We start from the raw sequence: 17,627 nt of genomic DNA, 5'->3' as shown, positions 1-17,627 counted from the left end.
GGATAAGAATGCTCAACCTTTTTCAATTACAACTCCCAGACGACTAGCACTTCCTATGAAACAAAAAGTCCAGGATGAGCTTAAAAGATTAGAAAGTGAAGATATCATCCACCCAATCGCCTACTGATTGGTGTGCTTCTATTGTAGCAGTTCCAAAGAAGGATGGTAAAATCAGACTTTCACTAAACTTAATGAATGTGTGAAGCATGAATATTTCCCACTACCTTCTTCAGACCAGTTATTAGCTCAACTTGATGGAGCCAAGATATTTAGTAAACTGGATTGCAACAGACGATTCCATCAAATTATGTTGCATGAAGATTCTCAGAAGTTTACCACTTTTATTACGCCATTTGGAAGAAATAAGGGTGAAACAACACTCTAACAAAAATCTACAGTCAAGTCATGAACTATTATAAAATGGACCATTGGCCTGAAACCACTACACAAGACTCTCAGCTAAGACTCCCCTACTGGTTTTATAAGGCAGGACTTTTACTGTATCAGAACCGACTAATCATCCCTGCGGATCTTCAAAAAGACATCTTGGATCGTCTTCATGAGGGACACCAAGGTATAGTGAAATGTAGAGCATTGGCACGGAGTAATGTTTGGTGGCCAGGACTTTCAAAGCAAATAGGGGAGAAAATAGAAAAATGTGGTATTTGTGAAAGAGAAAGAAGATATCTGCCAGAACTCCTACAACCAACCAAGTTGCCAGACTACCCTTGGCAAAAAGTTGCGATGGATTTATTTGAATTGATGAATTGAATGGCCACAGATACCTCATAGTTATAGACTATTATTCAAGATGGATAGAAATATCACATCTTGAAAATACCAATGCAAGTTGTATCATAAACAACTGCAAATCAATATTTGCTAAGTACGGTATACATGATATGGTAATAAGTGACAATGACCCTCAATTTATATCTAAAGACTTCCTGGAGTTTGCAAAAATCTATGGTTTTATTCACCTTACCAGCAGCCCATACCATCCTCAAAGCAATGGCGAAGCAGAACGTGCTGTTCAGACAGTCAAAAATCTTTTTAAAAAGTCAAAGGATCCTTACATTGCTTTACTTAATTACCGTACTACTCCACTACAGCATGGCCAAAGCCCTGCAGAATTGTTGATGAGTAGGAAACTCAGGACTCGCATTCCAGCACTTCCTCACCAAAATGAAAATTATCAACAAAGTGTCGAAAAATTCAAAGAAGCAGACGCTCGAGTCAAAATGAAACAAAGGTTGTATTTTGATAAACGTCACAGAACTAGAGAACAAACCCGTGTTACCCAAAGACAGGCAGTTTGGGTGAAAACACCCAAAACGAGCCCAGCCAAACACTGAGTTAGTAAAGAAATTGAGAACATAATATTTCTCTCCCCAATTAATTATTTTTATATGTTGTAGTATATCTTTTGTTTTGGTTTCTTGATCTTACTGGATTCCAGGACAAGAATTTATTTAGTCTGGTGGAGTATCTGCATCTGGGAGTTCTTTCTGTCGTCTATAATATAAATCTCATCTGTCTGTTTAAATGTATGTCTGCCTAAAACTTGACAAAGACAAAAGATTTTCACAAGATTTGTATCATTTTGAAGCTCGACCCTTTGGACAACAAATATCGAAAAATTGGCCAAAAACATTAATTCCTTCACCCTAAACTGAGCAGTTTTCGACAAGGAGGGGGTCGATTTTTTGTAACGTTTTTGCAAGTTATCGTATCGGTTGGATTGACTTTGTCTAATTTTAACATTCCAAATTTCCAGTCACGTCATGGAGTAGAGGTAAGTTTCTTTCAGTTTTTTTTTTTCTGCCTTTGTGCCGTGGGTTTGAGCTTGCCTACCTATTACCATTTTTTTTTTTTTTTGCTTAACACACACCTCCAAACACTCAGGCAGATTAAATGAAAGCCAGTTTTCTGTTTGTATGTTTTCACAGAAAACTTAGTTTCATTTTCCTTAAGTCAAAGTCCTCAGAAATCAATGAACCCTTGTAAACTGTTTTTGACTGCTGATGAACGAGTGAATTCGTTTTTATAACAACCGGCTGTGCTAAACCAACCAATGAAAATGTTCCAAAGTAACTATAAAAACTGTCGAAGGGTTTGTTTTACTATACACATAGATTCGAAAAAGTTGTCAAAAAACAAATAAATGTTACCAAAGGCAAGATAAGTTACTTTTCTACCTAACTGAATATATTTTTCATGTTTTTATTCAATGTAACGTGTTTATTCAGCTCGAAAACTATACAGTGTTTACCGATGTATTGGAAAATTCAAGATGGCGTCTGATTCTCTCTTTAACATGGTAAGTTTTGGAAAAGGTATTATAAATAAAAAATTGGATAAAATACTGCTAAAAACTCGCTCAATATATGTTACCGTGACATAGCTTGACATATATTTGGCGGGTTTTTAATAGTATTTTGCCTAGTTTTATATTTATAACACCTTTTCCCAAACTTACCGTGTTAAAGAGAGAATCAGACGCCATTTTGAATTTTCCAATACATCGGTAAACACTGTATGTTTTTCCAGCTGAATAAACATGTTACATTGAATAAAAACACAAAAAATATATCCAGTTTGGCAGAAAAGTAACTTATCTTGCCTTTGATAACATTTATTTGTCATATATTTGTTTTTAGACAACTTTTTCGAATCTATGTACAATAATACAAACCCCTGTCAAATTTTGGATTCAATCAGTTCCCCCTTAACTAGGTAACGGACCGCATTTGATTCCTGGACGCCATCTTGGTTGCCAATTACACTCAGGATCTGATCTGATTATTATAAAAAAATATCAAATTTTGGATTGAATTCAGTTCGCCGTCAACATCCGCCCCCCCCGTCCTTCTTGGTACAGGAGGCAAAGATTCAAGTGTAGTATCTGTTCTGGCATATACTACAATCAAAGTTATAAGTGGGGGCAACCCTACATATCCAACCATTCAATGTAGGGGAAACCCTTCATACTGGTTGTCACTATCCAGCTCCCACACCCCCTCTCGGGGGAGCTGCCCCCCCCCTTTCTCTCCACATCAAAAAACGGCCTTGTGCCTTGCATCAGTGGGGAAGCAAATAATCAATATGTCTCAAAATAACTGAATTGTGACTACATTGATTCTTCGCCACCATCTTTGTCACTAAGAATTACTCAACACTCGAGATCGTGACTGCATTGATTCTTCGCTGATTTGATTATATCTTTGTTCAACATAATGTTTCAACACTTAACAACCCTCTTTCTGGGGCTTAAACTGGATCCCTATTTTAGTTCAAATAACTCTCAGAGATCAGGTTTAACACGTGATTGCTTCAAATTTGATCGGTATCTAAAAGTCAAAATTCAGAAAATGCACGTATTTGAACGGAATCACGTTTATTTATCCGCGTGCATTCTTCGAACATGTCGTTTTAAACCTGACTCCAAACACTCGGACAGATTATATGAAAGCCAGGTGTCTGTATGTTTTCACAGAAAACTTAGTTTCATTTTCCTTAACTCCAAGTCCTCAGAAATCAATGAACCCTTGTAAACTGTTTCTGACTGCTGATGAAGGAGTGAATTCATTTTTATAACCACCGGCTGTGCTAAACCAACCAATGAAAATGTTCCAAAGTAACTATAAAAACTGTTGAATTTTAGATTCAATCAGTTCGCCGTTAACTATGTCACGGACCGCATTTGATTCCTGGCTGCCATCTTGGTTGACAATTACACTCAGGATCTGATCTGAACTACGCCACCATCTTTGTTCAACATGTTTCAACACTTAACAACCCTCTTTCTGGGGATTAAACTGGATCCCTATTTTAGTTCAAGTAACTCAGTTTTAACACGGGATTGCTTCAAATTTGATCGGTATCTAAAAGTCAAAATTCAGAAAATGCACATATTTGAAGGGAATCACGTTTATTTATCCGCGTGCATTCTTCGAACATGTCGTTTTAAACCTGACTCATTGGAAAACACACTTGCACAAGTGTCGCACGAGAATGGTTTATAACTTGAATGCAACCTCACATGTGCCGCCAATGTTGACTTCTCTGAAAACGACGACTGACACAAGTTGCATGAAAACGGTCTCTCTCGTTTGTGCTTTTTCAGGTGAAATGTCAAATCAGATTTCCGAGCAAATATTGAACCACACACTTCACAGAAAAACGACTTTCCTTTAGGGGCGTCGGATATTGCGTTGTCTTCCGTGTGTTTCTGCAGGTGGGATTTCAGATGCGACTTGCGCGCAAACGCAGCTGGACATAGCTCGCACGTAAACTGCTTCTCGCGTGTGTGTATGCGCCTATGGCTCTTTAGATGCGAATTCCGTGAAAATCTGTAACCACATTCTTCGCACGAAAATGGTTTCTCTCCGGTGTGTATTCTCATGTGGGTCTTCAAGTGGGACCCATGCGAGAACGTAGTACCGCAAGTCCCACAGGAAAACGGACGCTCCCCGCTATGAATTCGCTTATGGCATTTTAAATCAGACTTATCTGCAAACGCTGTCCCGCATTGATCACAAGCAAATGGCTTAACACCAGTATGTGTCCTCATATGTCCAATCAGGTTAGACTTACTGGCAGATGCATATTCGCATTTCTCACACGAGAAAGGTTTTAGTCCCGCGTGCATTCGCATATGGTACGTTAGACCCGACTGATGTGGAAAGGCCGTCCCGCACTCGTTGCAAGCAAAGGGTTTCTCTCCGCTGTGTATACGGAGGTGCGTCTGCAATGTCCCTTTTGTCGAGAAAGATGCTGAACATTCGGTGCATGAAAATGGCCGCTCACCAGTGTGAACGCGCATGTGGATCTTTAAATTGCTTTTTTGCGAAAACGCAAATTGGCACACCTCGCACGAAAACGGTTTCTTGCCTGAGTCTGTGTGTATTTGCATGTGTCGGGTCAGGTTAGGTTTACGGGAGAACGTACTGCCGCACACGTCACAGGAAAAAGATTTATCACTGACTGGAACCTCCATATTTTTTTGGATGATCAATGACTTTTACGAGGTTTGAAAAGATTTTACAGTCAAGGAATTCCTCTCATTCCGTCGAACTTCCACGGGTCTTGTTATCATTCAAATATTTGGCTAATTATTGTATAATCTGCACATCATTTATTGACCTTATGATTGGAATCGCCATGTTTTTTTTAAATTTCAACAAGTATTCAAATATTTGATGGATTTTTTTTCATTGCAATTTTCATACTTCCCTGTTCCGCATTCGTGAGACCAGTAAGGGAGATAATAAAATCGTTCCGTATTCGTTCGAGAAAAAAATTAATATCAGTGCGTTTCAAAATAATTCTTGTTAAAATTGTTCTGCTTTATTGAAAAACATCGCATGAAAATTTTTTTTTTTTAGAATCCGTATGATTTGGGATGTGTTACGTCGGATGTGATTGCGAACGAATAATCATAAAAGATTTTCACAATTTTCTGTACAAACTGATTCGCATTCGTTTATGAATTTTTTAAAAATATTCTCAAAAAGTTGACTTTTTCTAAATTTTTCCATATATTATATCAGTTGAACAGATACACCTGGTTGATCAGCTTCGATTGTTGGATGCAGTTTTTATCTGTAAATAAAAAAGATACCAAGTTATATAAACATCATTTCTTTAGAAAAGCCATTCTTAACATGCGGAGAGTGTTTTGTAACTATTCTGTATTTTCACCTAATAATTTGGTACTTATGTAAAGAAGGTACAGTGTTGAAATAACATTATTTAGAAAGCCATTCTTAACATGGAGAGCATGTTTTGTAACTATTCTGTACTTTCACCTAACAATTTGGTACTCATGCAGAGAAGGTACAGTGCTGAAATAACATTTAGAAAGCCATTCTTAACATGAGGAGGGTGTTTTGTAGCTATTCTGTACTTTCATCTAAAAATTTGGTACTTATGCAGAGAATGTACAGTGCAATAATAACGTTCTTTAGAAAGCCATTCTTAACATGGGGAGGGTGTTCTGTACTTTTATCTAACAATTTGGTACTTATGCAGAGAAGGTACAGTGCTGAAATAACATTATTTAGAAATCCATTCTTAACATGAGGGAGGGTGTTTTGTAACTATTCTGTACTTTCAACTAACAATTTGGTACTTATGCAGAGAAGGTACAGTGCTGAAATAACATTTAGAAAGCCATTCTTAACATGAGGGTGTTTTGTAACTATTCTGTACTTTTTTACATAGGCGTCACCACTTATCAAGGCAAATAGGCTACTCAAGGATAAGGGTTAAAGAGTGTACAGTAGTCAAAACGACAATATAGTAATCGATAGTAATGGAAGTTCGGTAAATTTGTTAACTCAAGTGTTACGGTTCATCAGAAACTTATTTACGTTAGACTTGAAGACAACCATATTGTAGTCAGAAGGAAAACGGAAGACAATTTCACAGGCATGCAGTTCTAAGAAAGAAGCTTTGTTCATGGGATCTACATTTAGGTTTAGGCACAGATAAAGTGTGGGGGGAATTACTGATAGTGTTTTAAGCTAGATGAGTGTTTCTTGTGAAAGTTTGGCAAGGGGGGGGACAGATTGAAGCTCAGTCGAACACTTTCCATGAAAATAACGGTACAGCAGAGACAAACTCGCAACATCTCTTCTGTGAGGTAGAGGTTGCAGGGAAGAGAAAAGGACATTTCCCACCAAGCCCAAAGTCTATTTTGAACCCTATCAAGGCAGGACAAGTCTTTTCTAGCAGCTCCTGCCTATATGTGGCAACAGTATTCCATCCTTGGATGTATCTGGCTCTTATATAGATGGAGAATTGCATCAGCAGTGAGATATCTACTGGATCGATAGAAGGATCCGACCATTTTTTCAGCGGCCTTGGCAACAGATGTGATGTACATATTCCGTTTAAGATCAGGAGTAAAGGTCAAGTCCAGAAGCCTGTCAAAACTTGAGGCCTCCCCAAGACGAGAGCCATTCATTTTAATTGATGCCAGATGGGGATCAGAACGTTGATGATGTAAAGATAGAAGCTTGGTTTTAAATACATTAAAATAACAAGCCACTCCTTTCCCCATTGTACAACGTGATCAAGATCAGAGGAGAGAGAATTGGAGAGAACTTGGTCATTTACTGTCTTAGATGTGCTACCATAGATAGTAGTGTTGTCAGTAAAAATGTCTACGAATGATGTAAAGATATGATTTGGAATATCATTAATGTAGATCAGGAAAAGAGTTGGGCCCAGGATGGACCCCTGAGGGACTCCAACATTAATATTGTGAACTTCTGATTTTTGCCCATCAACTACTACTCTTATGAACCTATCAGAGAGAAATGATTTAATAACTGAGAAGACATTTCCAGCTATACCATAGCTAGAGATCTTGTGAAGTAAACTTTTATGCCATACCTTATCAAAGGCCTTTGATATGTTGAGCAATTGCCCTAGGAAAGGTTGCCTCTGTCGAGAGATTCGCTAATCCAATGAGATATAACTGTAAGCACATCTGCTGTAGATCTAATACAGGGCATACTGATGAAATTTTCCAGGGAGATGGGAAACTATTCTCCTTAAGACAACGTTTAAACAGTTTTGTAAGTATGGGCGCTAGTTCAGGTTGAAGTTTTTTGAGTACTATAATTGGAATACCGTCAGGGCCAGTTGCTTTACTGGAATCAAGGTTTTTGATTAGCTTGGCAACATCACGTACAGATATACGTATATCACATAGCGTGTTTTCTGATACAGGCGGAAATATTGGGGGTTGGCGGCCTTGATCGCAAAGGGTAGAATTAGCTGCAAAGTTCTTGGCAAAGAGTTTGGCTTTGTCTGATGCTGACGAGATTAACTCAGGTCCATTGATGATAGTTGGGATAGAGCATACACTTCTGTTTAGGATTCTGTTTGCTATTTGTCAAAACCGGCGGGAACCAAGCCGCTGCTCAGCTATTTTGAACTTGATGGACTGAGCATATAACTCTCTTGCATTCTTTATTACTTTCTTACAATGGTTGCTGGCAGTCCTGAAAGCAGCTTTAGTTTCCATACATCTATTACGTTGGAAGCAGTGGAAAAAGTGATTTCTGTGCGCAATAGCAGCAGCTCATTCTGGAGAAAAACATGGCTGGCTGTTAGGTTTTCGCTGGAATTTTTCAGTGGTATGAAATGGTCTATACCTACAATTAACCATTCCGTTAGGTCTGATACTATAGACGACGCATTCTTTTTAAACATGGAACGCAGAGGAAGATCCAATATAAATGTACGGAAACTATCCCAGTCAGCCTTAGTGTATCGATATACTGTACGATGGAGAGGTACGTCTGAGGACTTATTACATTTCATTTTTATCTTAATTGATACAACTGAGTGGTCGGAAGATCCAAGAGGAGACAGAACGGAAACTGAACATAGTTCAGGGCAAGTTGTGAGAAAAAGGTCTAGGAGACTCGCATACTGGCCGTCATTGTCGGGCACACGGGGGGATTCATGAGCAATCTGAGTGAGGTCATAAGCAATGGAGAAATCATGACAGAACCTCCCCTCATCATCGGTCTTGTTTGAGTGGTTCAACCATTCCACATTGTGAACATTGAAGTCTCCACATACGTGAATGTTAGCTGAAGGATAAGCTGATAGAACTCCATTTTCTCAGATATGCTTTTAAAGATAGTAACTCCGCTGTTATGGGGGCGATAGAGAGTAAATATAAATGCAGTAGTGTGAGCTAGTGCAACCCGGACACACATATAGGGCAAGTTAGGATCTTCTCTGGAGATGTTCTTACCACATGGAAAGCCATCTTTTATATAGGCACATATTCCATGCCCATAGCGATCTTGGGGGTTAGATTTGGAAGCTAAGTTAGAGTATCCTTTAATTACGAACTCATTTAGGGAAATAGTCTGTCCGATGCTGGTTTTGCTTAAAAATAAAAGGTCTGGTTTAGTCTCCTGTAATTGGGCTTCAACCTCTGGAAGGTTAGAACGTAGACCCCTGATGTTGGAGAAGGAGACATGGTAGTGGGGGTCTACGTTGGAAGTTTCAGATCCGAGTTTAATCGTGTATTTTTTATTGAAACTTGTCATGATGGAATTTTGGAGTTTGTGGACTAGGTCGTCAGACTTGCTTAGAGCAGGGCAGAGAGGGGAAACTAAGAGAGAAAAGTAACGAAGAAATTAAAAAAAAATTTTTTGTAGAACATGATAAGGTAAAGCCGTAACAATTACCCACTAATATGGCATCGAGAGGCCCCTCCAGAAGCTACTGCATGGTCCAGAATCCATTCACCAAATGGCAATACAGCAGTCCCAGTACTTTGCACCTGCTGATAGGACAGCCCCCTTAGTGGTTAATCCAAGGTTCGAGTCTCTGACTATCAGGCGGATAACGTCAGCCCAGATAAAACATTTACCTCCAGCATCCTTACTAGTGACATGGCTACAAGGATAGACATAGAAACAGAAAATTTCCGCCATCTCTGTCGGCTGTTTACGCAAAATACTGCCAACCTAGAATACAGCTTTTTCTTCTCCCTTTGTCAGAAAAATCACTCATTAACAAAAAAAAAAAATGAGGACTGAGTGACAAAGAGAAGCGAGAGTAACGGGAACTGCCGACAACGCTTCCACAAAGCATTCTCTACTCTCCTTAAAAAAAAAAATCTATTAAGCATTGTACTTAAAATCCAACTAGCATAAATGGAAAGATAGATTCACCTCTCACGAATTAACAACGAATACAATTTCCTAATCTGTTCATGTAATCAACTTGGTAGATATAATAAACATTTATAACGAGAAAACGTTATCATTAAATAAAACAATCAGGAGATAAAAATATAAATTAAGTACTGAAATAGAATATAGTTATTAATATTTGAAATTAAACATAAAAATTAAAATACACTTATCTCGAACACTTTAACCTAACAATTTGGTACTCATGCAGAGAAGGTACAGTGCAATAATAACATTATTTAGAAAGTCATTCTTAACATGGGGAGAGTTTTTTGTAACTGTTCTGTACTTTCACCTAACAATTTGGTACTTATGCAAAGAAGGTACAGTGCTGAAATAACATTATTTAGAAAGTCATTCTTAACATGGGGAGAGTGTTTTTTAACTATTCTGTACTTTCACTTAACAATTTGGTACTTATGCAAAGAAGGTACAGTGCTGAAATAACATTATTTAGAAAGTCATTCTTAACATGGGGAGAGTGTTTTTTAACTATTCTGTACTTTCACCTAACAATTTGGTACTTATGCAAAGAAGGTACAGTGCTGAAATAACATTATTTAGAAAGCCATTCTTAACATGGTAGGTGTAAAACAGTAACAGAACGAATTTTCTGGGAAAACTCCAGTTGCCACCCTGGGGGTGCCTTTCAGCTTAAAATGACTAAAATCGACACTTTTTTTCTTATTAAAATAGATTGATGCCTTGGATTTTTATAAAACTTTCTGAAAACTTGTAATTAACTGATTTCTATATAATATGTAGTTTCCTATACTTTGCGATAACTCTTGAGTGTGCCCCAGGGACTCTTTTAGGGCTAATAAAAACACTCCATTTTTGGGGACTATTGTATGATATATGTCCGAAATTTTCTGTGTATGTCTATTTAGCAGTTTTGCATGGTGCTGAACTCAAATTTAAATATGTTAAGGCCTTGGGGGACTTTTAGGGCTAAATGGAGGGGCGCAAATGAAGGACTTAGTAATTTCTTATTTTAATGCATACTCAAATTTTTTACATGGTGCAGAACTCAAATTTACATATGTTAAAGCCTAAAACTGCACTGTTTGTTCATTTTCACCAATAATTGATGTCTCCTGGGGACTTTTGGCGCTAAATGGAGGTGGGGGGCAAATGCTGAACTTAGTTATTTTTTTTATGCCTTGTTCACTGTGCGCTCACAGAGTACCATGAATGCTTCACTTGTTTATGTTATCATACACAAAATAAGCTATAATTCTAACATTCTAGGAAGTTTTGTCTGCTGCAAGACAAAATGAAATACTCTATGGGCAACTCCAAAGTAATCACATAAAGGAGCAGGCTATCCTAAATCATTAGGGCCCAGGGGGTGAAGAACTAGATTTAGGACACACTCGAAACCCACTCACTTCCGGATCAATCAAAGAATTTCGAACAAAGGACTCCAGAGAACATGTATGCCAGAAACATAGTGGAAGCAGTCCGAAACAGGAGTCCTGGATATGACCTTAAACTATATCCGATAGTGAGGCCCCAGCTTACAGTCTTTGAGGAGTGTGGAGCCACCCTTTACTTGCCATTGCTCCCAGGTCCCTTCTGACCCGGAGTGGTAGTACCTGTTAAGGTCCTAATTATGGGTTGAATAGAAACCGATTTGAAAAAAATATATTCTATTAAAAAAATTTTCTTGGATTTGGCATTAAATAAACTGAAAAGAGTTGATATGCCATAAAAAAAAAAAAAACAACCAACCGAAACAAGATAATCTATATATCTATGAAAGTGAAACTGTCTGTGTGTGTACATTTCTCTACAAAACTACTCTGTCAATTTTCAATCTACAGACTCGAGATTTGACATAAAGGGTATTGAGATTTGGGAAAATCTTTTTAATCGGTTTTCAGACAAAAATGTGGCTCTCAAGGGGTCAAAGTTCAATGATTTGCCTTTTGAAAACTCTACCAACCTCCTCCGTCAATTTTGGGTGTAAACACTTGAAATTTTAGATGTAGATTCCTTGGACATGGATCAAACTTTTTACCTTGATTTCAGCCCAAAACAATAAATGTTAACAAGTCAAAATTGGGGTCAACCTTTAAAAAAAATTGACCTCTCAGCCAATTTTTGGTCTAAACATTTTAAATTTTACATAAAGTGTATTCAGAAATAGAGCAAGCTTTTTAATCAGTTTTTGGCCAAAAATTTGGCTACCAAGGGGTCAAAGTTCAAAACGATTTTACTTTTGCAGTCTCTAGAAAACTATTCAGCCAATTTTTGTTCTAAACATTTGAAATTTTATATAAAGGGTATTCAGACATACAAGTTATTTAATCAGTTTTGGATAAAAAATTTGGCTGCCTAGAAGTCAAAGATGAAAGACTTTGCAGACTCTACCAAACTCCTCTGCCAATTTTGGGTCTAAACACTTGAAATTTTAGATGTAGGTTACCTGGGCAGGAGTCATACTTTTTAATATATATATATATATATATTATATATATATATACATATGCATATAAAGTTATGAATAGTACATACGAGGGGCGTGCAATAAGTAATGACCCTGACCCACTTCCAGTTGTCTGATCTAGCTGAAATTTTGTATATGCCATGGTTTATACCTCTACGGGTTTTATGGCAAATTACAGCTCTGAACTAATTGTGGTTTCTGTTTAACAGGTGTTTGAACTGAGTCAGGTGTGAAATGGAGCCTGTTGAATGTCGAGCAGTGATCTGGTTTTTGTATTTTAAACGATGCACACCACAGGAGACTTTTGATGAAATGAAAGAAACTTATGGTGATTATGCCCCATCATATGACCTTGTAAAACACTGGCAGCGTGAATTCAAACATGGCCGGAAGTCTGTGGAAACAGCTCCCAGACCTGGTCGCCCCCCCTCTTCTGCCATTGATGAGGCATCTGTCTGTCAAGTTGAGGCTGCCATTTTGGAAGATTGGCGCATTTCTATTTGTCAAATAGCCCAAGATATCAAGATTAGTACGAGAGAGAGAGAGAGAGAGGGAGAGAGAGAGAGAGCCTGGACGAAGAAACTTGTGCATTGCCCAAGCAGCACAAGTGGAACTTGACCAGAGCCGGTAGAACCCAAGGAAAGACAAGGTTGATACATTGGTACCGACTCTGGCTGCAGGAGATGGCCGCAGGCTCATAAGAAGCTCATCTGACCTTTGATAGGTCTTGTTTTTGGTCCTGCTGGGTGTCCCCACACCCTCCTTACGATTTAAAAAATAGCATGGATCAGTAAGTGCATTAGTATAAAAAAAATAATTAAATTTATTGTTATTTTATGTTTAAATGTAATCTCCCCCCCCCCAATTGAATTTGTCATGCTTTGTCTCCCACCCCCATAACCAAACTTGAAAAAATGCTAGAGGTGACATGTCTCATTGAACGCCAGATGGCCAAAAAGTGGGTGCTCATTTTAAGTTAAATTTATGTTGGAAAGTCTAAAATATTAAACTTTGTTTTTTTTTTTAAAATTTCTTCTTTCATATTATTTATAAGGGCTGTTTAAACGTATTAGGCAAAAAAAAAAAAAGAAAGAAAAAACTAGATGTTCATTATTTTTAGGAGTTAAACGACACTGGGTCACGTCGTAAAAAATGACAGAAATTACTAGATGGCCAAAAAGTGGTTGCTCATTTTACGTTAAATTTAGGCCCCGCCAAAACTGGGGGGGGGGGGGGGGCAGGTAAGTACTTTTTGGCAGACCATCTACGAAAAATCAGGTAATTATCCAATCAATATGAAATTTTCAGCGATTATTAAGAGAAGAATGAACTTTATAACAGTGTACTTATTTTTCATAAACAATATTTTTATATATATTTTTTTGCTTACCCCCCCCCTTGTTTGGAGGGGGTTCCAAATATGCTTAAAATAATCATCTGAAACTAAACAAAACATATCGTCTTGTTGTAAGGGACAGGATTATAGATTAAAAAAAACAAAAAAAAACTTGTTTGCATACCTTATTTTGACGTCTGAATATCAGAACTTCGATTGTGTTTAATGATTCCGCTTTTGAGTTTTGAAGTGTGAAATTTGGTGAATATGTTAAGTAAAATAATTAATTTAAGCAAAACAAAAAAAATTTTTTTTTTTAATATTTATATGAAAAAAGCCATTTTAAAATCTTTGCTAAATAAATTAACATTTTTTTTAGCGAGGCGGATAATGCATAACCATTATTAAACGGGGAATGCTTTGAAGAATCGATACAAAAAAAAAAAATAATAAATCGATAAGTATTGTGCCCTTTGTGTTAAAAATATCATCATTTTTTTTATCCCGTCTGAAAACGTTTGCCACTTTTCGACTACGGTGGACCAAACGTACTGAAATAATTGTTTTTATTCTGCTTTAAATTGACCCCCCCCATTTTGGGGAACCTGACCCCTACACACATACACATTAAAAACCAAACTCATACAAATGGTTACCCATCTGGTACTGGCCAGCTGATTATTAATAATACATTGAAATTTTCATCACTGAAAAATAATTTTTTTTTGGCCTGTTTGGTCTTCCGTAGTTTGCTTTTTATCAAGTACAAATGTAAACATTGTATCAAATCGACACGTAGTAACTGGTTGCCTATATGAATAAGTGGAATTATTTGAAATCCAGGTACTTATAATATTTTTGCATATTCTCATAGAAAATCACCCCAAGTCTTAGTTAGACAAGAAATTAACAAATTAATTTTTTTTCAAAAACCTTCTTTTTTTTTCAAAAAACAAAAAAAAAAACTATTTTTACGTTTTTTGTGCAAGACAAAAAAATGTCAATTGTTAACTTTTGGGGAAAATTTAACATTGAAAATTTAATTAAAAATAGTAGAAAAAGTTTTACATTATTCTGCTTTCTATATGATAAAATTCAGGGTTTTATCTTTCTGGAAAAAAAAAAGAAAAAAAGTTACTCAGAAATAATGGATTTTAATAAATGTAGTTTCATTTTAAAAAACAACAACTCGATTTTTCGGTGTCTATTGTTCTGTATTGTGATGTTAGATGACTTTCATGTTTGTCAATTTGCAAGAAAATGTGTATTTATGTACTTGCGAACTATCAGCGTTTGTTGCTATCATAATACACAGGAGAGTTAAAAAAAAAGGAAGTAATTTCCACACAGGACATTCAGTAAAACCGTATTTCAAAGATTAATTATTAATGGCAGTTTGAAGTTAAATTTGTATAGGAAATGGATCCCCAAGTTTTTGAAACAGTAATTTCTTCATATCATGAAAGCTATTTGTCTGCCTCAAATTTAAATGCGATATTCGTTTTCAGCACTGCCGAAAACCTATAAACGTCGTCATTTTAAAGTTTTTGGGGGAGTTGGAAAGAAACTTGACATTGACTAATATTTTGGATTTGTTTTACCGTACACATAGATTCGAAAAAGTTGTCACAAAACAAATATAGAACAAATAAATGTTATCAAAGGCAAGATAAGTTACTTTTCTACCCAACTGGTTATGTTTTTAGTGTTTATATTTAATGTAACATGTTTATTCAGCTCGAAAAACATACAGTGTTTACCGATGTATTTGAAAATTCAAAATGGCGGCCGACTCTCTCTCGGAGATGGTAAGTTTGGGAAAAGGACTTATAAGACAGTAAACGACCAAGTTCTCTCCAATTCTCTCTCCTCTGATCTTGAGCACGTAGTACAATTGGGTAAAGAATGGCTAGTTACTTTTAATGCATCTAAAACCAAGCTTCTCTCTTTACATCATCAACATTCTGATCCACATCTGACATCAATTGAAATGAATGGCTCTCGTCTTCAGGAGGCCTCAAGTTTTGACAAACTTCTTGGTTTGACCATTACTCCTGATCTTAAATGGAACACGTACATCAAATCTGTTGCCAAGGCCGCTGGAAAAATGGTGGGATCTTTCTATCGATCCGGTAGATATCTCACTGCTGATGCTATTCTCTATCTATATAAGAGTCAGGTACGTCCAAGGATGGAATACTGTTGCCACATCTGGGCAGGAGCTGCTAGAAAGGACTTGGCCTGCCTTGATAGAGTTCAAAATAGACTTCGTAGCCTCGTAGGAGATGTCCTTTTCTCTTCCTTGCAACCTTTATCTCACAGAAGAGATGTTGCGAGTTTGTCTCTGATGTATCGTTATTTTCATGGAAAGTGTTCGAATGAGCTTCAATCTATGGTCCCCCCTCGCCAAACTTTCACAAGAAACACTCGTCTAGCTGTAAACACTATCAATAATTCCCCCCACTCTTTATCTGTGCCTAAACCTAAACGTAGATTCCATGAACAAAGCTTTTTTCTTAGAACTGCACGCCTGTGGAATTGTCTTCCGTTTTCCTGCTTTCCGGCTGACTACAATATGGTTGTCTTCAAGTCTAACGTAAATAAGTTCTTGATGAGCCGTTCCATATAAGTTATCAACTTTACCAAATTTTCATTACTAATGATTACTATAATGTCCAATTTCTACTGTACACTCTTTAACCCTTATCCTTGAGTAGCCTCTTGGCCTTGATAATGTGGTGATGCCTAAGTAAAAAAAAAAAAAAATTTCTCCATTAACCCTTATCCTCGAGTGGCATCCAGGCCTTGATAAGTTGTGACTCCTTTGTAAAAAAAAATAAAAATAAAAAAAAACAGTCAAAATACTGTTAAAAACCCGCCAAATATATGTCAGTCTATGTCACGGTAACATATATTGAGCGAGATTCTAACAGCATTTTGTCTGTTTTTTTATTTATAGCTCATTTTCCCAAACTTAACGCCTCAAAGACAGAGTCGGCTGCCATTTTAAATTTTCAAATACATGGGTAAACACTGTATGTTTTTCGAGCTGAATAAGCATGTTACATTAAATAAAAACACTAAAAACATATCCTGGTAGTTAGAAAAGTAACTTATCTTGCCTTTGATAACATTTATTTCTTATATATTTGTTTTGTGACAACTTTTTCGAATCTATGTGTACGGTAATACAAACCCAATTTTTTTTTTTTTTTAAGGCCCAAATGTACACACGTACCATTATTTTGACTGTGCGAAAAAGTTTTAAAAATATTGTTTATGACAGTTTATTTTTTGTTTTGCTTTTTAAATCCACTAATGCCGGACGGAACAGCTACGAATGTGAGCGAAGCCTCCCGCCCCCGCAAAAAGAAAACGAGGTTATAAACAGGGAGACAAAAGGTCCATGAGAACCAATGAAAACATTCGAGCTAATACTTACAAATTTCGATCTATTTTCATTCAAATATTGCATCTGCATAAATAAAAAAATTTGCAAACTAAATAAAGTTGGAATCAAGATGGCGGCCGGATAAGCAATTCCGCAGAAAACGAAGCCGGATGCAATTTATACATTTATTTAAATAAAATATAAGAAAAGGACATTATTGCACAAAAAATATATAATAAAAATTAACAAAATTATACAGATAAAAATGACGCATACTTTCATATGGGTTTTCTTAACAGATTTATATATATATATATATATATATATATATATATATATATATATATATATATATATATATATATATATATATATCATGGAAAACGCATGTTCCAAGTTGCGGACCCATATTGAGGTGATAATTAAAACTGGAGGCGGCTACAATACTTAGAATATATATATATATATATACTTGTTTCATTGTCGTTAAAAGAAAATAATTGTCTATAAGATTTGTAAAGTGGATCAAATTCGAAATCCAGATAACGGCTGAAAGAGCAAGTCCGCAGAAAATGAAACCGGATAAATTTTTTTTAAATATTATTTAAATATTATTTCGTATTCCTGATGATAAAAATTGAAAGTCTAAAATAATCACTTTTGTCCCCCCCCCCCCAATTAATTATGGTTAGAGGATAGGCCGAAGTTTGAATAAAG

General features: G+C 36.5%; 1 protein-coding gene across 1 annotated transcript; it reads right to left on the bottom strand.

Moving 5' to 3' along the window:
* Nucleotides 1-3,448: 3,448 nt before the first annotated feature.
* Nucleotides 3,449-17,040, bottom strand: LOC145271365 (uncharacterized). Its single transcript, XM_080126905.1, has 2 exons — nt 16,962-17,040; nt 3,449-5,604 (listed from the first exon to the last, which is right to left on the bottom strand). Exon 2 carries the CDS (start codon nt 4,997-4,999, stop codon nt 3,932-3,934), a length of 1,068 nt encoding a protein of 355 aa, XP_079983031.1. The 5' UTR covers nt 5,000-5,604; nt 16,962-17,040; the 3' UTR covers nt 3,449-3,931.
* Between the last annotated feature and the right edge of the window lie 587 nt (nt 17,041-17,627).

Source organism: Euprymna scolopes, chromosome 46 (assembly GCF_053919585.1).
Source record: "Euprymna scolopes isolate OS-2025 chromosome 46, ASM5391958v1, whole genome shotgun sequence".
Lineage (NCBI taxonomy): Eukaryota > Metazoa > Mollusca > Cephalopoda > Sepiida > Sepiolidae > Euprymna > Euprymna scolopes.
This window is presented reverse-complemented; position numbering and strand designations above follow the sequence as displayed.